General features: G+C 41.9%; 2 protein-coding genes across 4 annotated transcripts in view; both read left to right on the top strand.

Moving 5' to 3' along the window:
- Positions 1 to 26: 26 nt before the first annotated feature.
- On the top strand, positions 27 to 3,539 carry GTF2H5 (general transcription factor IIH subunit 5). Its single transcript, XM_028723787.2, has 3 exons — positions 27 to 152; positions 1,359 to 1,416; positions 2,898 to 3,539. Exons 2-3 carry the CDS (start codon positions 1,382 to 1,384, stop codon positions 3,076 to 3,078), a joined length of 216 nt encoding a protein of 71 aa, XP_028579620.1. The 5' UTR covers positions 27 to 152; positions 1,359 to 1,381; the 3' UTR covers positions 3,079 to 3,539.
- Positions 3,540 to 12,971: 9,432 nt separating this feature from the next.
- Positions 12,972 to 24,035, top strand: part of TULP4 (TUB like protein 4) — a 100,996-nt gene continuing 89,932 nt past the window's right edge. The window contains exon 1 of one of the 3 annotated variants that reach the window (XM_028723775.2): positions 12,972 to 13,170. The gene's annotated coding sequence lies outside the window, so the exon portion shown is untranslated. Of the gene's footprint in view, positions 13,171 to 13,241; positions 13,476 to 24,035 lie in introns of those variants that run through there. The other 2 variants (XM_028723772.2, XM_028723773.2) reach the window with 2 other exon arrangements.

The raw sequence follows: 24,035 nt of genomic DNA, 5'->3' as shown, positions 1-24,035 counted from the left end.
ATCCCACGGCGAGCCAAGACGCGCGCGCGGGGGTGGGGTGGTGGGCGGGAGCTCGGCGGCTTCAACTGCGCACGCCTCTTCCGGTTTGCTGGAGAGGCGAGACCTTGGTTTATTTTTCCGCCTTCGAGGGGATGCTGCCGGTTGTGTGAAACGTAAGAGGGTGTTTCTCTCCCCCCCCCCCCTTGTTTGTCGTGTTCGCCGCCAGCGCTTTCCCTCGGCCAGAGTAGCTGTGCGGCCTCTTCCTCGCGCCCCTCAGTTTCCCTCTTCCTCCTGCCTCGCGTAGCCTCTTGTTATGTTGTGCACTGTAGAGAAAGGCTGATGTGATGCCTGGTGGCCAACGCTGAAATGTGCGAATGGGTTAAGGCAGCTTTGCCCCCGCCACCTGATTCTAAACCTGAGAGCCTCTAGCTCATGAATGATAGCTTCTCCCCCCAATTCTTTCTTCAAAATATTACTTTTTACTTACGTAGAGTATGAGACTCTAAATCTCAGGGTTGTGGGTTGGAGCCCCACGTTGGCCAAAGATTCCAGCATTGCATGTGGTTGGACTAGTTGACCTTGATGGACCTTCCGAACTCCACAATTCTGTGATTCTATATTGAGTGCTAGTACATGTTTAAATACTGGTATGCATTCAGAATTTTGTTAACGCGTAATGAAATAAATAAATTAAAAAATTGTCCAGTAGCACCTTAGAGACCTACTAAGTTTGTTCTGGGTATAAGCTTTCGTGTGCATGCAAACTTCTTCAGATACTGTACACTAAAACAGAAGTCACCAGACCCTTATACAGTGGTACTTTCGGTTGTGGACGGGATCCATTCCGAAGGTCCGGTCGGATCCTGAGGTTTCCGCATGCGCGTGCAGCGAAACCCACTAAAATACTTCCAGGTTTGCCATGCGTGCATCCCGAAGTTTACATATAGTGGGAGGGTGGGGTGGGGTTTTTCTCAGAAGGGTAGTAGAAGATGGGTGATTGACTCAATGGGTATGGTAATGCTGTTGAAGCAAGGGATAGTATGCAGATGACCAAAAATAGCTTTAGCATATGTAATGAGACAAGAATCTAATATCGCTGTTCAGACCAGGTCTCTCCCTAGTTTTCAGTTTAGTAATAAGTTGTAATTCAGCAACTTCTCGTAACAGCCAGTAATGCGTAATGTTAGCGACTTGTTTTACTAGTTGTAGGGTGATTGAGAGTGCAATTCTGTGCATGCAAAATACCTAACTGGTTTCAATGAGGCTTTTCCTCAATTCCTCCATAGGACTGAAGCCTTAAAACTTCAGTAAAATTTCTTCTCCTATAAACTATGTCACACATATATTTTTACTCCTTTTTTATTTATCGGTTTCTTTAGGAGTCTGAAAATCTTTTGTGAAGATGGTGAATGTTTTGAAAGGAATACTTATAGAATGGTAAGTAGCACATTATATGTGTGGCTGCCGCTGAAGATGGTTCAGAAACTTCAGCTGGTACAGAATCCAGCAGCCAGGTTGTTCACCGGGGCAAGACCATTTGAGCATATAATACCAATCCTGGCCCAACTGCACTAACTGCCAATCAGTTTCTGGGCCCAATTCAAAGTGCTGGTTTTGACCTATAAAGCCTTAAATGGCTTGGGACAGCAATATTTCAAGGACCGCCTCTCCCCCTATGAATCAACCTGGACCATGTGATTGTCATCTTAGGCCCTTCTTTGGGTGCCTCTTCTGTGACAGGTCCAAAGGGTGGCAACATGAGAACAGGCCTTTTCTGTGGTGGCTCCTTGTTTGTGGAATTCTCTCATCAGGGAGAGCACCAAGCACTTTCATTATATATCTTTATGTGCCAGGCAAAAACTTTCCTTTATAACCTGGTCTTTGTTCTTTAACTATCTGGCCTTTTTAAATGTTTTAAATATTTCATTTTCCTCTTGGTTTTAATGTACGGTATTTATTTGCAGGAGGGTTTGTCTGTCTGGTTGAAAGTTGCTGTGGGTTGCCCGGCTAAGCTAAAGCAATGGACAAATTTTATAAACAATAATAAATGAAATGACATAAGTGACACTGGAAACTGGTTATTATAATTGCTGAATGAAATCATTGGCATGAAGTATGAATAAAAGTAAGAGACTAGAAAAAATGGTATAGCCTTTCCTAAATCCAAGACTCTTGAGATACAGAATAAATATCTTCCTTCAAATTGTTGAACCACCCTGCAATATGATGTGCTTTAATTTTTGTGCGTTATATACAGCCTGACTCCCTCCTTTGGCAATCTTCGCAGAACTCTACCCAATGGTTGCCATGAATTTGATCTGAAGTAATTTTCTAATGAAATGATTTTAAAATGTTGTCTTATTTTATTGTTGTTAGCCGCCCTGAGCCCGGCTTTGGCTGGGGAGGGCGGGATATAAATAAATTATTATTATTATTATTAAACCACATTTCCTTTCCCCTCTAGTTGAAAAGTATTGCTGCTTGTAATGCAGCTATCATGCCTACTACCGTAGCCATATGATAATACAACTACCATAGCTCTATGATTGTGTTCCCTGTCCAGCTCAGCCTATTTGAAGGCCAGATTTTTACATTATAAACAGCTTGACTGAATTTTAGTTGTATTTTGATAGGTTAAGCTCAAAGAGCTGCTCAGACTCCTGGCTTTCTAAAGGGGTCTTAACTGCAGTACTCCCAGTTTCTTTTTCTGAAGCTCACCAGCTATGTAATAACTTTAGAGCACTCTGGGGATTTCAGTAATGCTTCTGAAGACCATCCAGTTTCCATGACTACAGAGGTAAGTAACAAACCAGTCCTGAAAACGTACTCCTGAGCTGCCTTATAGTTCAGTTATTCCAAAAGAGTGTAAATTTAATTCAGTCACATGTGATGTGACCATTTTATTTGTGCCTCCACAGTGACCCAGCCATGAAGCAGTTTCTGCTGTACTTGGATGAATCAAATGCCCTGGGGAAGAAGTTCATCATACAAGACTTGGATGAAACACATGTCTTTGTTTTAGCTGAGATGGTTTACTTCCTGCAGGAGAAAGTGGGAGAGTTAATGGACCAGAACTCTTTTCCCATTACACAAAAATAGAAAATGGGACTGGAATTGTCTGTGTCTAACTACAATCAATAAATGTGGAACTGAAACTTCATGTGTAGATATTCCTGGTAATAGATTTGGTGGGGATTCAAAAGCAAAAGTCACTATAGCAAATAAACTATTTAATTAGATTGTATGTTCAAAAATTCTCTTTGATTTTCTTGCTGTGGTAGTTACAGACTATGAAGTATAGTTTTCTGATAGCCAGTAAAGTGTCTGCCACTGCAAGTGATTTTAGAGTTTACTTGCTTGAACTTTAGGCTATGCTTTATTGAGGGTGGGGGAAATCAATGTTCATATTGTTTCTTCTTTGTAACTTTCCTTTTAGAGGGAAGATAACGTTAAAGCACATTTGCCTTCTGTTTTTAATGGATTGTGCAACTTTTTTACAGGACCAAAGGAGACTACCAAATTTCATGTGATGGACCTTGAAAAATAAACAATAATATGAATCCTGCATAACACTGAATAATTTTCAACAGGTTTATAGCTGTGTCTTATACATTTTTAGAGAACTACATTTCACTAAGTTTCATCAGGTTTGTGTATAGGATTGCAGTCTTAGGCACACTTACCTGGGAGTAAGCCCAGTTGAATTCAGTAGGATTTACTTCTGAGTAGAGATTGCACTGTTGGAAAGTGTTCTTGTGCTTGGTTTGGTCAGGCTTTTATTTTTTAGCATTTCCAGGAATTTTCTTCTTTTGATTTATAGGGTTCATTATGAACCCTACTGAAATAAAGTTTGAAACTTTTATTCAAGCTTTTACAATATTGTATAAAAATAGAGTGCAATAAAGATTTTATAGCTAATTATGAAATCTAAAAAACAGGAAGGAATTAAACTTTTGGGCACTGAGAAGGTTAGTATGCATTACTTGCACCTGCTTCTACCGATGCAGATGTTTTCCCATTAATTTAAAATCATGTCACTTGCTAAGTGGCTATTATGGTGATGCAACACAGTTACCAATTATAACGCACAAATCATGTTTAATGCCTTTAAGGGTAAAAAGCCCTGTGTTGTTCCTATTGTACACATGGACGATGAAGATGCTTAAGGCTATGCAGTCATTCTCTGGGTGCATGACCTTTGTATGTGGGTCCAAGGTCAATGCTCTACCTAGTGGGCCATATCAATCCCTTATTGTGCCAAGGCTTTCCTCTCTTCCTTTCACTTTTTTTTTTTTTTTTTTTTTTTGTATTCTAAGCTTCAGCTTGTTGCTGTGCATGGATGGGAGAAATCAGAATGTGAATTTTAAGGGAAAGAGCAAGCCATTTCTTCTCAGATGCTTGATATAGCACCAGTAATCTATTAAGATTCTGATTTAAATCAAACACACCTGCTGGTCTTAAAGCCTTATCAATGAGAAAATATACCAGTAAGGGGAGCTTACCAGGTTTTACAACAATTTGTTTTTTTAAAAAATCCAAAACAAATTGAAAGAATGGCATAGCTGCTTCACTTGCCCTCCAGTCTGTTGCTTTCCTTATAAAAGGAGAGTGAGAAATCTGAGATGTATTTTATTTTAAACAGATGCATGGTTTCTTTCAGTTAGTTCATTACTTATGCAGGAAAAAGGAAGGAGTTGTCACTTTTTCAAGCACTGGTAACATGCTTAAGCAATTAAAATGGGGTTTTGTTAATCTTGTTTTCCCAGTTTAATAATTTTGGCTTCTCATGCGCATTGAAAGAGAATCCTGACACAGTGCAAGGGAATTGTCTAGGGCAAGAATGACCCACAAGCAGCTTGAAGGCAGCAGCTGGCCTATGAGATTATTTGTCCAGCTTTCAGAACTACATGCAAGGAAGCAGCATCCATGATCCCACTACTTGGCTCTGCTTTCATGCTGTTTTCCTTCTCCCCTCCCCTGTTAGTTTCCTTTTGTGCTCTCTCTCTCTCACCTCCCTGCTTTATATACGTTCGGTTTATAAAGTGCATATGTGATACTCATACTCTGAGCCCCTTGGTCAAAAAAGCATCCCACAAATTAGAATGAAGGAGCTGGTCATCGCTGTTCTAGATCTCTTTCCAGTCCCTCCCATTTAGCTGGCTTCTGTAATGCTATGCTCTGAAGACACTTGTGCACCTCTTCCAGAGGTGCATGCAAACAGAAATGGGGCAAGAGCAGGTTTTCCACTGAAATTGTTTACCTTTGGCAAAGAAGTCATCTGCATGACCCATCTTTAAAAAAAAAAAAAGAGCAGTGAACAAAGAGGCAACACAAGAACGTAGAAAGTCACCCGAGACACATATTTCTTTTATTATGCTTCCTACACTAATCATATCCAAAAGAGCATGTTCCATTGTCAGCTCAGAGAATGGTCTGCTGGCACATGCAGTGATGCATTTCTGATGAATCTGTATCCTTGGAAGCTGTCCAGGTGAGAGCCTGTTGGGAATTATATATAAGCTGCTCTGAGCCCTTTGTAGGCAAGGTGAGACTTAATAAAACAAAATAAGTGCCTTTAAAGTCAGGAATTACTCTAATCAATATATGTGTATTGATTATGAGTGATATCATAGTGGAAGGATGCTTGATTTTAATGTATTATATAAAAGGAAGATGGGAAGAAATGTGTTTATTCAGAGAAGTTACATCCTGCTGAGACCCTGAGAGGCTCTCAAAGCAGCTTGCAAAGGACTTGCACAATGCAATCACACTCAAGTGTAGCATCAGAAACATAAATAGACATAGCAGGATAACAGCTATTTTTGTATTTCCAGACATAGGGAATTGACCATTCTGTTTTTAAATTTCCGATAGACTGGTATAACCTGAAACCTGCACAACACCCAATAGAGCCTTGTTTGAATGTCTGCTACGTCCTCTCATCCTCCCACATGCAGACAGATGGCTTCACCACCATGCTTTGTTTACCATAGAACTTGATAAAACAGCACATACATGCATACATACATAATTTTATTTGTATGCTGCCTTTCCATAGTTCAAGCCATGCTCAAGGCAGCTTTCAACATGAAAAATATACATAATGACAACATAACAAAAGCTGGAGAACCAAAAGGCTTGCACACTATTTTGTGACCTTTTGATAGGCCTTTGGAATTTATCTTATAGGCAAACATAGCTTCTTTTTTTGCTTTTTGTATAAGTAACATGGTGTCCTCATATGGTGCCGTGATTATCCAAGCAACGTTACCTGCCCTCCTTGGTCTTCCCTGGTGTTTCCCTTTGATTACCAGAACTCTGAGGCATGGGAATAGGTCAAGTAGCTAGAACTCAGCCCATGATGGAGGGAAGTCTTGCCCTGCTGGAAGTTGCCAGGCAACCGATTTTCCCAAGGACCTTGAGCAAAGGAAATTGAGGTGAGCAGCTGGAACTCCCTCATCTTACGAGGGAGGCAAGTCTCCCCCTGCTGGCAAAAAAATAAGTCAGAAACAGTAAATTCCATTTGGGTTTCTGGTAGTACAGTTCTATTTGGTTTACAGAAAGCCACTTTTTATTTGTAGGTATTGATATTCAACAGATTTTCTTGTTCCCTAGCCTCACAAATACATTTTTAATTGTTTATTGTCCGAGTATTATCTCCACTGCAGCAAGCTTGCATCATAATGCCTCACTTTGAGATGAAAAACACTTTAGTGAAAACTCCATATAGCATGAGACTTGGTAGAATTAAAACATTTAAAGTTTTTCACTTAGTGACTACTGCCATTTTCTGGGAGGCTTGGGTGTTATTTATATTAATATTAACAGTGAGAGGCACTGAAGGTAGGCCGATATTTGTGGTACTATAACATTGCTATTGCTATTTCAATATTGTATTAAGGGCCAATGGCTCATATTTAGATCACAGCCAATATTGCTAGGCTGATACAGATGTAAAGGAAGAAACAATGTCTCTGAAAAGTATTATATAAAAAAGGCAGTAATAAAAGTAGGCAACACTAACAGAGAAATCCTGTGCAATTTTACTCTGAAGTTAATTAGCATTTAGTTCAATGGGGTTTGTTCCCAGATAAGTGGCATAGCATTTCCACCCAAGTATGTCATCAGGTGGTGAGAAGAAAAGGTATTATTTTGTTTCTTTTATTATTTCTAGCCCACCCTTAATCATAAATGATGTATGGTTAGGGCACAATAAAACATTTAAAAACCTTAATGATACCATAAAACAAGAGCAGTTAACAAATCAATACCAAGAGCTACCACAGAAATAACTATATCTTAACACAGTCTGGATAGTAATACTTCACAAATGCCTGAGCAAATAAATGTATCTTCACTTTGCTGGGAACAAAACCAAAGAAGAGATGGCAGCAGTCATATCCCAAGAGGGAGACCATTCCACAAATGGGGTGTCACTGAGAAGGCCTCCCATGTCACCACGTAAGAAATCTCACCTAGCAGTGGAGCATCAAGAAGGCCTCCTCTCAGCTATGATGGGGTACATTTCTGGACTATTTTAAAAGCAGAAACTAATGTTGGGGAAACAAGTCTCCACTTTCAAATATTCATGTCACTGGACAGACATTCAAAGATTTCTGAATTTGAATTTTGAATCAGAGATTTGATGACTACAACTTGGGACATTTTTCTAGTTTGGGGGTATATCTTCAGTGTTTGGGGTGGTCTGTATGTATCATTGTTCAAATGTTGGTGAAAAGGCCTGAATTTTTGTCCCCCCAAATGCATATATATTTAACATCAATTTAGCACCAAAAGTCCTCAAATCCAGCCCATCTACTCCACATTGGACATAATATGACATCAGATGTGGACTATGAAATGCTCCCTATGAGAATTCTAGCTATTCCCTCTTGATTTATAATGTGTAATTGGCACATTCCAGTGTCAATAAAAATATTTCTTATTTAGATGCTTGTTGGTTTCAGTATTTGCTGTTGGTGGTTGCTCTCTACTTTTTCACTTTTTCTGTTTGTGTTTGTTCTTTATTAAAGTTAGCTAATTTGGAAGCTCCATTGTGGAGCTAAATGGTGTAATACAAAATTTTAATTTGCTGATTTCAGACAATTATTATTTTATTATTTTTATTTTATTATTCATTAAGTTTATATACTGCCCTTCATCCAAAGATCACAGGGCAGTTTACAGCATAACTATCCAGATGTAACAACTTGAACTGAGCAACTGCAAAGGGCTATCCCAATTCACTCTAGATATCATGGGTCTGTGAGATCTTAAAAGAAAGAACAGACTGCTATTGTGCGTGTTCTGTATTATACTGATTTTTATGCTTATAACACAAATGAGAGGAAACTAATTCGGTGAGGCAGGATGTTCAGCTCAGCAATCATTAATCCGGATAATCAGGTATTACAAGAAGTGAGTAAAAAGCTGAAGAGTAGCCTTTCCAGATTTCTCAGGACTCAAAACACTTCCACTTGTGGCTGACATCATTTGTCATGGCTAGTGTTTGCATGTGTCCCATTTTTAAGCTTGGGCTTTAACAAGCATGATAGATCAAAGGTGTGCATGGACTAGAGTAATGTCTTTAACAACTAAAGTGTTTGCACAATGTTTGAAAGGTGATCCTATATCTGTCTGAAAGGTGATCCTACATACATGTTCAGGCTTTCCACAAGTTCAAGAGCACTGCACGATTGAGATTTCCAAACATGTGGAGAATCTATGTGTGTACAAGTGTTTGTGCATCTCCTTTTCTTTCAGCACAGACAGTTGGCCATGGTAATATTGGGAGCAGCCGGGCTAGACAGATGAGATCCTGCTCACCTCTTTTGTATGGTTCCTACAAGTACTATTTTTCTAGAAAAAGAGGCGTCAGAACTCACCATGAACACACCCTTGTTCTCTTATAATGGCAATGGCACCCACCTGAGGTGCCAGAACTGAGTTCCGGCTGAAAAAGCCCTGGTTCCTACACACAGGAGGAACAAGTCAATAGGGCTCCTATTTCTTGTGTCAAGTAGACTGTGGAGAGATGGAGTTGTACTCAGTAGATTCCGTGTGCAGGATTCAACTAATGCGTCATTCTTGTGGAAACCTATGCAAGGACGTCTGCTAGAGCAATGGGATTTCCCCCACTTCTATGCATGCACCTTCTGCAATTGGCTGTGTGAAGCGAACCCTGAGAAAAGCATGGAAGGAGATGGGGATCGTTCTGTCTGGCAACCTGAATTTTTTTGCGCTGACAGAACGATTGCCATAGCGCTATACAGTATTGAACTCCTCCCACTGAAATGAATAACCCTAAGTTAAGTCATGCATGTCTATTAATTTCAATGGTCTAATTCTGAGTAGGAGTAGCATTTGATACCATCCAAAGTGATTATATCTTATATAAAATCATAGAGTTGGAGGGGACCTTTTAGGCTTTCTGGTCCAAGCTTTGCTCAGTGAAGGAACTACAGAACTAGAGCCTCTCCTTAAAAATGTTCACTGAGGGACAGCCCACTTCCTTTCATTTAACAGATCAGTTAACAACTGGTAGATTGACACCAACTCACAGCTGCTTCTGATAATACTTGTTGCTTTCACAGGAGGGCACTCACAAATCACTCCCATTAAAAAATATGGTAGATATTCTGTGCCACAGACATGATTTGTTCTGAAATTTGCAACTTTCTTCTGGATTTGTGAATGGTATTGACGTTACTGTTTTTGTCAGGGAAATTACTCTCCTGTTATTAGAAAAGGTGATATTGGGATTCAACAGTCAACAGATGTGGTAACATGATACCACTGTATGCTAGTGAGGTTTTATACCAAGACTCTGAAAAATCCAAGAGCATAAAATATAAAGAAACTAGTGTGATACTGCTAGGCAGGTAGGACAGGAGAGATGGAAACAGGATCCATGGTGAATATGCCACACTCATTCCCCAACCAAGAGAAATCTAGTTTTGCCCTCTAACAGATTTTATCTGGGATGGTGTTTATGCAAGAATTATAATACAATCAAGGCAAAACTCAATTATGCTTATTGTCGTTCAATCCAACAAAGTTGCAGTGCTGGATTATGTATGCTACGAGTTAGGAGAGCTAAGTGTGTGTGTTTTTTAACAGAAGACAATTTACAACATGCAACATCTCCTCCAGGCTGTCATTGCTTATTGCTGCAAAGATCACACCATGACTTTGCTGAAAGCAATTTTACAGGATTTTGCAACATGTCAAGCAATATCCTGAAAAAGCAAAAACAAGTACTGTACCTAGAACAATGACTAAGACTTTTTCAGTAGATTAAGGAGCATAAGACTATCAGTGGCTACTAGTCATGTTGGCTATGTTCTACCACCACTGTCAGAAGCTGTATCCTTCTGAATGCCGGTTGCTGGGAAATACTAGCAAGGAATGATTGAGAGCAACACCATGGGAAGGGTCTTTCCAGGTATCCCAAACCCCTGCTTTCGGAAGCCTTGTAATATGCCACTGTAGGAAAGGGGCTGCGAGCAGCATCATGGGAGGGTCGGTTTGGATTTCTCCATGGGAGGGGTTTCAAGGAACGAAGGTGAAACTCTCAAGCTCTCTTGTTTCTGCTGTTATGCTATTATATTTGTAGCATTGAAATGTTCTTTGTATGATGTTTTATATGCTATTATAGTGCTGTTTTATTAGTATGAATTTTTTTGTGATTGTCGTTTTTGAGACGTACTGCTGCTCTTTTTGTTGTAAATTGCTTTGTGCATGATTTTTGTGTGTGCAAAGGTGGCATAAAAATTAATTATTATGAGAGTGATGTTGCTGCACTCAGGCTCTGCTCGTGGGCTCCCTATAGGCATCTCGTTTGCCATGAAGAGAACAGGATACTGGACTAGATGAGTCTTTGGCCTGATCTAGCTCGGCTCTTCTTTTGATTTAAATTTCAGTGTAACTATTGCTCAGAAACCCATTCCATTTCAGAGACACCCTCTAACTCCAGTGCTCATGCCAGGTTATTTTATTTTATTAAAATGCTAAATCAAGCATGTAATAAAATAATCACAGAAAACAGGTATTAAAATATCAAAGCAGAGACCGGGGTGGGGGGCGCAGACATCAGTAACGTACTCCAGACTTTCAATATAATACAAACTATAACAAGTCTATACAAATAAAAACACCATTCCTTATTTTCAGGGGGTGAGGTGGGTTTCCATCACACCTTTGTCTGTGAACCTCTGCACGTATTCCTACTCTTATTGTTTTATCCACAGCTCATACCAGTTTTAAACCTGTATCTGAATCTTATTTGAATTAATAGTTTATTCATCAACAGGGCACTTGCGACTTTCTGCCTCATAACTTCAAAGGATAATAGTTTGTCTATTTCCCATGTCGACAACATTTGAGCGATTATTAAAATGTCCGCATCATGTTATTTCTTACTTGTCATTTTAAAGTGAAATTCTCCTTCAAAGTTAAATTAGCTGGAACAGAAGCTATATGCATTCTAGTAAATTCCATTTTTTATTATTTCAGCAAGCCTACCTAAACATATAATCTATTTCCACAGAGGTGTGTCTGAATTTATTATGCATCGAATGCTGAAGATGCACCTCTTCACCCTGGCCTTTAGAGATACGGTATATTATTAAGGACCCACCCTATTCCTGGCTGTACTTTGTTTTAAATTGTTTTTAATATTGCATTGACAAACCACGGTAAGCTGCCTTGGGACCTTATGGTGAAGTGCAAGTAAGAAATTTAAATCGTCATCATTTTGCAGAGTGGTGTGTTCACTCTGCGTTTGGACACCTCATAAGATGTTGTAACCTAAATTTGCATGGTTATTGAGATCAAGGGGTGGATTTTCATCTGAGAGGATGCAACTGCCTGCCATTTTGAATCAAGAAGGCGGACCCAAACTTTCAAAACTGCACTGATTTTTTGTTTTATTAGAATTCCAGAGCAATGCAAGTTATGAGGGTGCTAGTAATAACAACATTGGTTTTAGGTGGTTTACTGTTTTTATTTGTTTTATTGTTATTTGTACACTTCTTTTAAGTTTTTATTTTATTTTTTTAAAATTTTATTATGTATACAGTACTACACTGATTAAAAGATTTATAAATCCAGCGGCAGACTTGGGGCTCTCAAATTTCTCTGGTGCCCTGTGCAATGCTAAAATTTGGTCTGCCCATTCTACATTATTGTTGCAGCGACCCTTGCAGTGCCAGCGCCCAGTGCAACTGAACTGGTAGCGCTACCCTAAAACCGTCTCTGAACAATCATTCTAAATACAAACACATCTTTTCTGAATTATAGAGGATTAGGCAGAATGGCTGCAATTAGGAACTACAGGAAAGTGAGGACACACCCTTTTCCATCCTGGGAGGCCCATTATATACTGTATGACAGTTATAAAGCTATTGATGCTGGATCAAGGCTGGCGCTGTAGGCAGCAATAAGACAGAATTTGCAGTTGTTGCTCCAGAAAAAACCAACGGCCTATAAACCACCTAAGAATCTGTACTTAAATATACCACAAAGAAAACACATCCCTTGGGGAAGTTGCACAACACCCCAGAACGATGTCTTAAATCACGGGAATATTGTTAAGCAATGCAGTTATTAATGATGTTACAAACGTTCAAAAAACGCAGTGGCAAATGATAAAACAATAACGGAATCTTCCTTTCGCGATGAAAATAAAGGAATCGCATTGAGGCAGCACCAGGCCGAGGCCTGAAAGCCGCATCCTTTGACCCGAAGCGACTGCCTCCGCTCCCGTATAGCGGGGTGGACAGGCTAGGCTGCGATGCCCCGCCGCGCGGAGGGGCAAAAGCGCTCTGCACGTGCTCAGAGGCGCGGCTCGCCTTTGGCCCTCCTCGCGTGACACCGAGCGAGAGACCCCGACACGGAGAAGAGGAGGAGGAGGGGGCCGAGGCGGAGTTGCGGGTGGGGAGGGGGCGGCGAGAGAAAGAGAGAGAAGCAAGTAACATGTTGGGTCATGTGGTTGCGTCACGTGAAAGGGGAGTCAGGCCCAGCAGCAGCAGCAGGACCGAGAGACAGAGACACAGACAGACTCTGGACTCCGGGCTGGTTGGGGAGGAGCAACGGCAGGCAGACGGGGCTGGCGGGGCGGAAGCCACACAGGACGAGCTCTAGTGGCTGCCGCCGGCGCTGCCTGTTTAGTCTGCTGCGCCCTGGACGGAGGTAAGGAATTGGCCTGTCTGTCTGTGTGTATGTGTCCCATTTTCTTTTAACTGCATCCACCCACCCTATTAGCTGCTATGTGGACACTGGATCCCCCTCTCTCTTTTCTTTCTTCTTCCCTCTCCCCCCTCCTCCAATTGCATTCCCTCCTGGCGGTATGATTCTCCCTTCCCCGCGGGAGGAGGATGCAGGATCTCTGTGTATGGGCGGGAGAACCTCGTCAGGGCTGATGTTGGTGCCTATAAAATCCTGCCCATCTCCCCTCCATGTCAGATCAGATGCTCCGGCTGCTTGTGAATGTTGAGGTATTTTATTTGTTTGTTTTTCCTCTCGCGATGGAGCAGGGCTGCTTCTCGCTCGGCAAGAGATTTCGTGTGGCTTTATTTTCATTTCCTCTATTATATTCATTATTATTAATTTTTTTTTAAGGAGAGGGTGGGCGAGAAGAGCGCGGGACCACTGAAAGCAGCAAAAATACAGGCTGCCCAGAGGTGTGGGGGTGGAGGCGATTGGGGTCGGGGTGGTGGCTGTGGCGGGTGGGTGGGTGAGTGAGTGGGAAGGTGGCTGTGTGTTGTTGTGTCATGCAAGGAGCCAGGTGGCTTCTGGTTTGTGGTTCTTTTGTTCTGATGGACCACCTTATTTTGCCCCCCCTTCAGGGTGCGCTGTTTTTGTCTACAGTCTTGCCTGCCAACTAGCCAGCCATCCAGGAGGCTATGTAGGAAAGGAGGCAGTGACTGGAATGGAGCCCCTTGTTTTGCTTGTGGTGTAGGTTTGCAGCAAAACCACCCCTCTTTCCTCTTCTCAAACCCCTTCCCTGTGCTTCCTTCCTATGTGTCACGCCATTGAATGAATTTTGATTTTCTGAACCTTCCTGTGTAATATAGCTTGCTGGATGGAATATACAGCATTGCTAAAGATGGACCTGGCAGTAGCTGCCAGCTTTAAGGACAGAAGAAAGAAGGAGAAACAGCATTAGTTGTTGTCTGAAAAATACTGATGTCATTTACCTGTAGTGCTGGACTTATGGCTAAGTCTTGTTTTGATCTGGATGTTTTTGCTACCGTGTTCCACTTCTTACAAATGATGCTAATTTATGCAAAATTTGAAGATGGGATCACTAAACCTTTTACCTAAAAAACTTAGGAGATAGGGAACAAGTAATCAATAAGGTCCTGGGGAAAAGATTCTGTGAGCTTTTTCTGCTACTACAACTAATCAGACAGTGTGATAACTTTCTCAGCTCTAGGTTAATAGGCAAGATCTCCAGCCCTGTCATTTTCTTTCTAATGCTTGTTTATTTCAAATAAAAAGGAGAGTTGGTGATGGACTTGCCAGGTTACCCCCCACCATAGCTGGTACATATATCTGTGTTTAGTTATTCTTGCAAAGTGCAGGAATAGTTTTGACTAGGTAGGCAATAGGATGTAAAGGGTCATCTGATGAGAACTGTTGGCCATACAACTATATGTTATGTAGCATGTTTCACTGGCAGGTCCATTTTATCATGCTGAAATTTGTCTGCCCAAGGCATCCCTTTCTTAAGCCACATGCTGTGCTCTCAAACGAGAGGCTTTGGTGTTTGTATTCTGATGGGGTTTGCAACATCAAAAACCAGACACTGGCAAAATTAGTTTTAAATGCCAGCCTTTGCAAGACAAGTTTGTGAAGCGGAAGATGCTGAACTAAAAGCTTCTCATGCTTCCTCATCCCTCCCACTTAATCAGATTTAAATGGATGGTATCAAAATAAGAAAAGTAGCCCTATCATTTAGCATAGTATGGTTGCAAGCTCTGAAAATTATTTCATGTTCATGATTCTTCTGATGAGGTTCCTAGAGTTTTCTAGTTTTACTAATATTTCATTTACATTGATCTTTTCTTTAAATAAAAATAATTTTAAAAATAAGATTAGGTTTATTCATCATAGTTTTGCATAAACTCTAGTTGAGAACTAGAATAGCATATGGATTAAGAATCAGCTGTGGGCTAGGACAGTCCCAGTTCACATCTCACCTCTGCTATGAACTTAGCAGACAACTAAGCTACACTTCAGGCTCAGTGTGCTGTCTGTGTTATGAGGATAATAATACTGGAGTATGATGCAGGGCTGTTGTTCACTGAGCTAGGAAATGTGCTATCTAAATATATTAGTATTATAGTAGTAATAATAATGACTGCCTTATTATTGATGTAGATCAGGGTTTCTCAAAGTTGGGTCTCCAGCTGTTTTTGGACTACAGTTCCCATCATCCCTGACCACTGGTCCTGCTAGCTAGGGATGATGGGAGTTGTAGTCCAACAACAATTGGAGACCCAACTTTGGGAAACGCCAATCTAGAAAGATAGAGAAAGAGGGAATTGCGGGAATATTTACTGCATCGCGCCCTAAGCATAATGTCCCAAGTAAAATCATAAGAGGGTGACCGTGTGGCCACAACAACGTGGGACAGAGAACTTCTGTGCTGTAAAGGATTAGGTAGAAGACAATGTGCTGTTGGGACAAGGTGGGTTGTGGGTGGCAATATTGCAATCCCAGAGGGCATATTTTCCAGGTCAGTACGCTGAGATTAGTGGGTGGAGTTGGGGAAAGTGGAACTTGAAGTGTAGCAGGCAGGACATACTACCCTTCTGAATAGGCAAAGGCAAAAAGCAAGGCTTCTGGTATGTAGAAGCAGACCTGGCCATTGGAGAGGTATCATCCTGCCCACCAACTGCAGAAGCTGATGTTGCACAACTCTATTCTCCCACACGAGAAGAGGTATCAAAATAAGGCCTAAACACATACAATCCTTAGTAGTTCTGTAGGATGTGTCCCAGCCTCACAACACAGTGTTCCTGGTTTAAGTCCATGGCATGCTATGATTGTATCCAGTGTATTATTTTATTTTATTTTATTTTATTTTGCCTGCCTGTGTCAGCCATAGTTCTCCTCACCTTTCTTCCCCCTTACCCTATATGGAGTGGGCTGTTCTATGCATGGTTGCCTGAGTCTCACGAGACTATGAATTTCATATTACATATCGTGCATCTGCAAGCTAGTACCATTGTAGAAGGGCGAGGTGATAGTCAGTGCGATCTGACATTCCAGTTAATGTTCTTCTCACATGAATTCCTCTTGATCTAACGTATTGTCCTCCAGCTGTGGTTGGACTACAACTCTCATCACCTCTGTGTGGGGCTGGTGGGAATTGTAGTCCAAGAACAACTGGAGGGCACCATGTTGGCTCCCCCTGCTCTATTGCAGAGGAAATAGGGAAATGCCTAGTTCAAAAGTTGCTATGTTAGGAGTAAAGGAGCCTGACTTATACTGAGTCATACCATTGGTCCATCTAGCTCAGTACAGTCGTACCTTGGCTCCCGAACACATTGGGAGTCAAACATTCCACCTCCCAAAAGATTGAAAACTGGAAGTGAGTGTTCTGGTTTTCGAACTTTGTTTGGAAGCCAAATGTCCGGCGCAGCTTCCGCTATTGTTTCCAGCGCGCCTGCGCAATCGGAAACCAATTGGAAGTCGTGCCTTGGTTTCCGAATGTTTCAGAAATCGAACAAACTTCCAGAACGGATTCTGTTTGACTTCCAAGGTACGACTGTACTGTATACACTGCATTGACTAGCAGCTGCTGCTTCAGACATGGGTCTCTCCCAGCCTTATCTGAGAAGCTTGGGATTGAACCTGAGACCTTCTTCATGCAAAGCAGGTGTCCTACCACCATGCTGTGGCCCCTTGCATTGTTTGTGAAGAGTTCATCGAGAGCCAATTCTTGTTCATTTTCTTCAAGCAAGGCATAGCAACCTCTAATTTGCCAAATGAAGGGCTAGTATGTGTTAGCAAGTACAGTGGTGCCCCACAAGATGAATGCCTCGCAAGACAAAAAACCCGCTAGACGAAAGGGTTTTTCGTTTTTGAGTTGCTTCACAAGACGAATTTCCCTATGGGCTTGCTTCGCAAGACGAAAACGTCTTGCGAGTCTTGCGATTTTTTTCGCCCCCCCTTTTTCTAAGCCGCTAAGCCGCTAATAGTCTTTTAGCCGCTAAGCCACTAAGCCTTTAATAGCTGCTAAGCCGCTAAACCGCTAATAGCGCTAATCAGCTAAGCCGCTAATAGGGTTGCTTCGCAAGACGAAAAAACCGCTAGACCAAGAGACTCGCGGAACGGATTATTTTCGTCTTGCGAGACACCACTGTAGTTCCATGGAAGCTGTTAAATTGCCCCACTGGCCGCGCATCCTTCTGGGCTTGTCATATTAAACTAGTGACTTATTGCAAATGTAGAGCAAGCTCACAGCGATGCAAATTGAAGTGAACTTCATGTGGCCAACACCATAATCTGCTCACAGGGCAGCCTAACCAGTTGGCTAGGTAATAAATCTGCCCCCTTTTTGCCATGAATCTGTTTTGCTATTCAGGAAAAGTGTTGAAATCTTGCAAAATATCAGAATTGATGGGTCCAGTAAAAAATAAATAAAAAAAATTACAACTTAACTTATTCTCTGTCACCGTTATGATGGGCAATCTTCACTTCATAAATGCTGCGTAGAGCAATTTTCAATTGAGTGATTCAGAAAATAATTGGTATGTACGAATCAACTTTTGTGGAAGGCAACTGTCAAACACCTAGAAGAGTGAGTAATAGTTACTATTAACTTTCTTATATTTGATTCTACATAGCCTTGTATGTTGAGCAGCTTTAAAAATGAAATGGAGAATATTTATGGGATGTGGAGAGAGCTCTGTAATTTAGATAGAGTTTGCTTAACTTACACCATCCTTCCTCAACCTGGTACTCTCCAGATACATTGAACCTTGGCATCAGACATCACTAGGCATTGGCCATGTTGACTAATGAGAGCTATAATCCAAAACAAGAGGATGCAAGAGCAGGAGAGACTGGTTTAAAGGATGTAAAGTCCTATAAGAGGGCAGTGTTGTGTGCCTCACCAGAACTTTAATTTATCTCTTACATACAAACCTATGTTGTACTGAGTCAAACCACTGCCTTTCTCATTCAGTACCATATACATTGATTGGCAGTGTAAAGGTCCTTGCTTTTGCAGCTTTGGGACTAAGTGGTTTGATCACATTGCCCTGGTGGGGAAGAGCTGCAGCTCAGTAGTAGAGCATCTTCGTGTACAGAAGGTCTGAGGTTCAACCCCTGGCATCTTGTGGCAGGACTGAGAAAGACCCTTGTCTGTAGCCCTAAAGACTGTGGCCAGTCAGTGCAGACTGAGGTGGGAAACCTAAGGCTGTGGACCAAATATGGCCCCCAGGTCTCTCTCTGGCCCTCAGGACTTTCCCCAGGGGCACAAATATAAATCCTTGTGCTGACAGAACTACTTACTTGAATACCACCTATGGGCTCCAGTTCAACCTGGAAATAAGCTCAGTGAACTCAGTGTGACTTGCTTCTTCTGAGTAGACTTGACGATGAGTAGATAATGCCCTGAAAATGGTCTTTTCATTTCCATTTTTGGTTTCTAATGGCCCAATCCAAATAGCTTGCTGTGCCAACAAAACTGAGATACAGTGACTGCTACGCCAGGCCACAGTTCTGACCTGTGGTATGGCACCAACCCGAGAAGTTTCAAAATTTCAGTGCTGTTCCAATAAGACCTTTAGTCCAGTGTGGAATAAAAGCACCGCACAAAGCCTTTCAGTTTAGTTTAGTTTATTTTCATTTTTGTTTATTATTTACATCCTGCTTTTCTGTAGGAACAATTAAAGTGGCTTGCAGTAAAAAGGATAAAAATACATCAAGGCAAGAATAAACAAAATTAAAACACTAAATCCGTGTAAGCAGTAAAAATGACAACAGTTGAAAACATTTGGAAGAGAGCAATTATTAAAAACTCAAATCTCTAGCGTACAGTAGGTTTAAAACTCTTTGAATAGCAGATCATGCATTAAGAATTAGGTTGAATGTTTATAAAGCACTTCCTAACCACTGAAAGACAGGCAGAGAGGGAGCCCAGCAGGTCTCCACTGAGAGGGCATTCCACAATATTGGTTCCTCACCTAATCTCGCTTATGAACAGGACAGAGGACTGAAGGGGTGGGGAGAGTCAATACTGGGAATTGCAGTATTTGATAATGTCACATATAGCGATCCTACGTTAGGAAAGCTGCACATGCAGGTTGGGTTTACTTCTCCTAGCACACTGTTTTGTAGCTACATTTGAGCAAGCTGTCCTTTGTGTTATGGCAATTCAGCATCCTAAAAACGGGTGTCTGATCTTGTTACATTTCAGATTATCTCTTCAACTTTTATTGATAGCCCCGAGAGCTAGGAAATTCATTTAAAAGTAAGATGAGAATGCTGTGGCACATAACATATATGGCACCCATAGACTTAGTCATATTAAACTGAGAGCTTTTGATCAAATAGCTTTTATTTGATGAATATTATCCTTTTTAAACAGACCAGTCATTAATTTGATGTATTAAATATGTATTTTATGCAAAACTCAATATCTCAAAGACAAAATAGTTTGGTACTATCTTAAAGGCTAACAAATGTATTATGGCATAAGCACAGGAGCCAACAACACCAGCCATACCACATTTTCTAAACTGGTAATATATGGCAGGCGTGTGGAACAGTTTGCCCTCCAGATGTTGCTGAACTAAAACTCTAATCAGCTGCAGTAAGAATGGCCAGGTATGATGGGAGTTGTAGCTCAGCAACATCTGGATAGCCAGATGTTTCCCAACCTGTTCTATAAAATTATCTCTTTAGGGAAGCTTGCCTGGCACCCATATTTTCCTTTTGGTGCAAGGCCAATGTTGATCTCTCAGGCTTAAAAATTAATAAAACAATAGCATTTTGAGACCTTGACTTTTCCTGCCTCTGTGGTAGGGGGTGAATGTGTATGCATAACACAGAAATAATTTTAAGAGGTGTTTTAATAAATACAAATAATCAATAAATAATCAGTCTTGCTCATCAGTTTGCCCGTTTGCTGTTTCAAGGGGACAAGCCAGACTGCCTCAGTGCAAAGAGAATAAGTTAAACAAACCAGTCATTAAAGATGCCAACACTTTGATAAGAGTGGGGAAATGTTTCAATCCCCTTAGGCATTCTCTAGCAGACTTGAAAGCTGCCATACCTAAAAAAGAAAGTTTCAAAGAGATTCTCCAGCATGAAACTGGAATTATTGTAAAATCTGCAAATGATCATACTTAGCCATTACCCATGAGACTAACTCACTGAGAACACCTTTTTAGGTGTCAGTGTACACTATTTGTGTTGCATTGCCCATTCATTACCAATTAGGAATAGGCTGCTTGCTCTGATTTGATCTTCCGTTTCAGGGAGGGGGTTCAAATATATCCCCACATGCATCAGAAGAAAGTGTGAGGTGTCCATAGGGCGGCTTGGACTGGCTTTGCCTCCTACCAGTTACGTACCCCAGAGCTATGCTCCTTCTGGCCATGTGCACATTCAGCGTACATGGATATATGCACACATGTACCAACGTATGCATGTAGAATTCCACATGGGGGGCGGATTCTGATTAACCCAGAGGACACTCCCCCCCCCCCCCATGTAGAGGTGCTCTCTGTATGCATAGCTGTATGCTTGTAGGACCTTTTCTCATGTGGGCTGAATGTGTAGCCCAGCCTGGCTACATTGTACATTGGCAGTTGGGGCGGGGGAGGCTGATGGGGCAAGCAGCTGCCCTCTCAAAAAGATCATGTGTTTCACTAACCTGTTAGGTTGGGCCCTATAATCTTGCTTCATGAAATGTTCTCCCTGCCTGATGCCTCTGTCTTTACCCCTTACTAACATTTTCCTTACAAGAAGTCAAGGCAGCCTACATTGCTCTTCCTTTCCCCTCACAATAACCTTGTGTGGTAGGTTAGAATGAGAGGCAGTGATAGGCCCAAGGTCACCCAGTGCCCTCTGTTGCTGAGTAGGAGTTTGAACCAGACTCTCTGCAGTATGAGTCCAACCGCTATACTGCGATGGGAACATTTTTGGCTCTCTGGGCCCTATGTTTATCTCCCTCCACCCCCACAGGTCAACTTTGATGGGTGGGTGGGGCATCATGATGACTTGTGCTCCTGGGGAGTGGACTCTGCTTCAGCAACATGTTCCCTGTAAGGAACACAGTGGTGAAGCAGCACCCAGTTAGACTGAACCCTGCCTCCGCAGGAGGTCATGGTTGGGGGAGGGGAATGGCTTTTCAGGCCAACTTGGACCTCCTGGTGGGCCAGAATTGGCCCACAGGCCAGAGGCTCCCCACTCCTGCACTATACCATAACTGTCTCCTGTGTTTTGTATAAAATACGCCAGCCAAGGATCTCACAGTCTGTGCATCTCACAAAGTACACTTTGGTCCACAAGCAGTGTGTTAGTCTTTGCTGCAACAAATTGATGGAGCTACACCTCTAGAACACATCAAATATCTCTTTTTGAGATACTCAAGGAACTGTGAAACAATTTACTGTTTAATAAACAAATCTACAGATCACAATTTGAAGGAAAGGCTTGTCTTTTAATATTTGTTTCATTTCCTATGTTACAGTAACACACCAGAATCAAAATAGCCTCAAAAAGTGTGTCTTTAACTCTCAGCCCTAGCAATTAAAGGTTGCCCTCACTGATTAAAATTGATCTTAAAGCTTTAGCTGATTAATCCACTGATTAAACCAATTAAAGTTTGCAGTAGTCATTCAGTTATTTGATATGAGAGAGAGAGGAAATAGGAGGACTGGCAGCAAGCGAGTCACTGGAAAACAGTTGGGTTTTCCTTACCTATTTCCGCATGTATTTCTCGCTGGGCCACTAGTTGCGGTGATGGGCTTCCACCTTTCTGCATCAGTCCAATACTGAAATAACAGAAAAAGCTGCATGAAGCAATGTAGAATGATACAATTGTAGAGTTGGAAGGAATCCTGAGGATCATCTAGTCCAACCCCCTGCAATGCAGGAATATGCTGCTGTCCCATACGGGGATTGAACCTGTGACCTTGGTGTTATCAGCACCATGCTCTAACCAACTGAGCTATGTAGGAACATAAGAAGCTGCCTTATATGAGTCGGACCCATTGGTCTGTCTAACTTGGCATTGCCTACACCAGGGACAGCCAACCTGGTGCCCTTCAGATGTTGTTGGACTAAAACTCCCATCATCCTTCACCATTGGTTATGCTGGCTGGGGCTGATGGGAACTGTAGTCCAACAGTGTCTGGAGGGCATCCCATTGGCTACCCCTGGTTTACACTGACTGTGGGGACATTCCCAGCCCTATGTGGGATCGTCTTCTGTGTACAAGGCAGATGCTATGCCGCCGAGTTATGGTCCAAAATGGAACAAAGTAGCGGAAGAACAGGAAAAGCTAACCATTGATGGCTATTCTGTCACCCTCTCTCCGTGGCCATTGCTTCTCCTTTAAAGGAGAGATGAGCATAGCTACTGGGAGAACTAGCTAGAGAAAGGAAAAAACTTTGCTGAGGAGCAGTAAGAGAAACAGGCGAGGAAGCAACAAACTCAGGGGTCCAGAAAACTGCCTGGGAGTAGCTAATCTTATCCCCAAATAACCCAGCTCCTGCTGCAGTGTTGACAAGAAGGACATGCATTTAAGAGTTAGTACTCCATTCTGCTGGAGTTAATAATGGGCAATCCCTTTGGATAATGCGTTGTGTAGGAGGACGAGCCGCCAGCTTCAAAACTGCAAAGCTATTTTAAGAGTCTTTATTAAAATTGAACCATATTTCACTGGAATCCACTCCCTGGCCCTTCTGTTAAAATATCTCATTAGCACCAGTTTATCATCGAATTTTGAGCTTAATATAGTGACACACACACACACACACGCACACACACACACACACACACACACAGAGTGGGTGTCCCACTGTGAGAGTCCTGAATTGCTGGTGACCCCGTAATGAGTTGCGTGTGGGTTTTTACTGGTATGTGTGTTCAGATGCTTTTGTTTTGTGGGGGTGGAAAGGCGAAGGATGATGTGTTTTGACATTTGCCGTGCGTTTTCTAGGTTGAGCAATTGCTTGACATGAGCCCTTTTCCCAGGAGCCGATGAGTCTAGCTCTCCTCGCAAGGAGGCTTCTTGTCGATTGCTAGAGAATATAACTCTGATTCAGACTAAGCTCTCTGCTTCTGGTAGTGATGGAACAATGTCTCAGGGGAATAAACCGCTTGGGGCTCTCTGGGGTTCACACACACAAACTGCACGGGCAAAGAAAGGGAAACGTTGATCCTGAGTGCTGTGCATGCTCACACACACCTGAGCTCTATCTTACATGTTGGGAAGGCTGCAAATACACATTTCACTTTTTATATTTTCTAATTCAGACAGGGTGAACAGATGGGCAGCCAGCCATTGGGTTTTTGGTTGTTGTTATTGTTGTTGTTGTTAAGACATCTCCTCTTGAGAGGTGCAGCGAGAGAGCTGTAGTAGTTAGAGAACTGGATTCAGACCTGGGAGACCAGCATTCAAATCCTCACTCAGCCATTAAGCTCACTGGGTGACGTTGTCCCAGTCTCTCAGTCCAGCCTTACTCCCAGGGTTGTTGTGAGGATAACAGTGGAGAGGATGGAGAACCATGTATGCCATCTTGAGATTCTTGAAGGAAAGGTGGGGTCACAATGTAACAATAAATACATAAAAGTAAAATATATTGCCTATACAGTTGTATCTTGGAAGTCAAATGGAATCTGTTCCGGAAGTCCGTTCGACTTCCAAAATGTTCGAAAACCAATACTCTGGTTTCTCTTCAGATCGTATAAATCTTTCGCCTTTTACCAAAATGTTCGAAAACCGAAGCACAGCTTCTAATTGGTTGCAGGAAGCTCCTGCAGCCAATCGGAAGCAACGGAAGCCCCGTTGGACATTCGGCTTCCAA

Source organism: Podarcis muralis, chromosome 3 (genome assembly GCF_964188315.1).
Source record: "Podarcis muralis chromosome 3, rPodMur119.hap1.1, whole genome shotgun sequence".
Lineage (NCBI taxonomy): Eukaryota > Metazoa > Chordata > Lepidosauria > Squamata > Lacertidae > Podarcis > Podarcis muralis.
The sequence above is the reverse complement of the archived record's forward strand: the minus strand, read 5'-3'. Positions and strand labels throughout refer to the sequence as shown.

Bases quoted from the DNA above. Each gene is read 5' to 3' on its own strand.
- GTF2H5 (XM_028723787.2), top strand. From the start codon at position 1,382: ATGGTGAATGTTTTGAAAGGAATACTTATAGAATG. The intron at 1,417-2,897 runs GTAAGTAGCACA...GTGCCTCCACAG, and splicing joins AAAGGAATACTTATAGAATG to TGACCCAGCCATGAAGCAGT.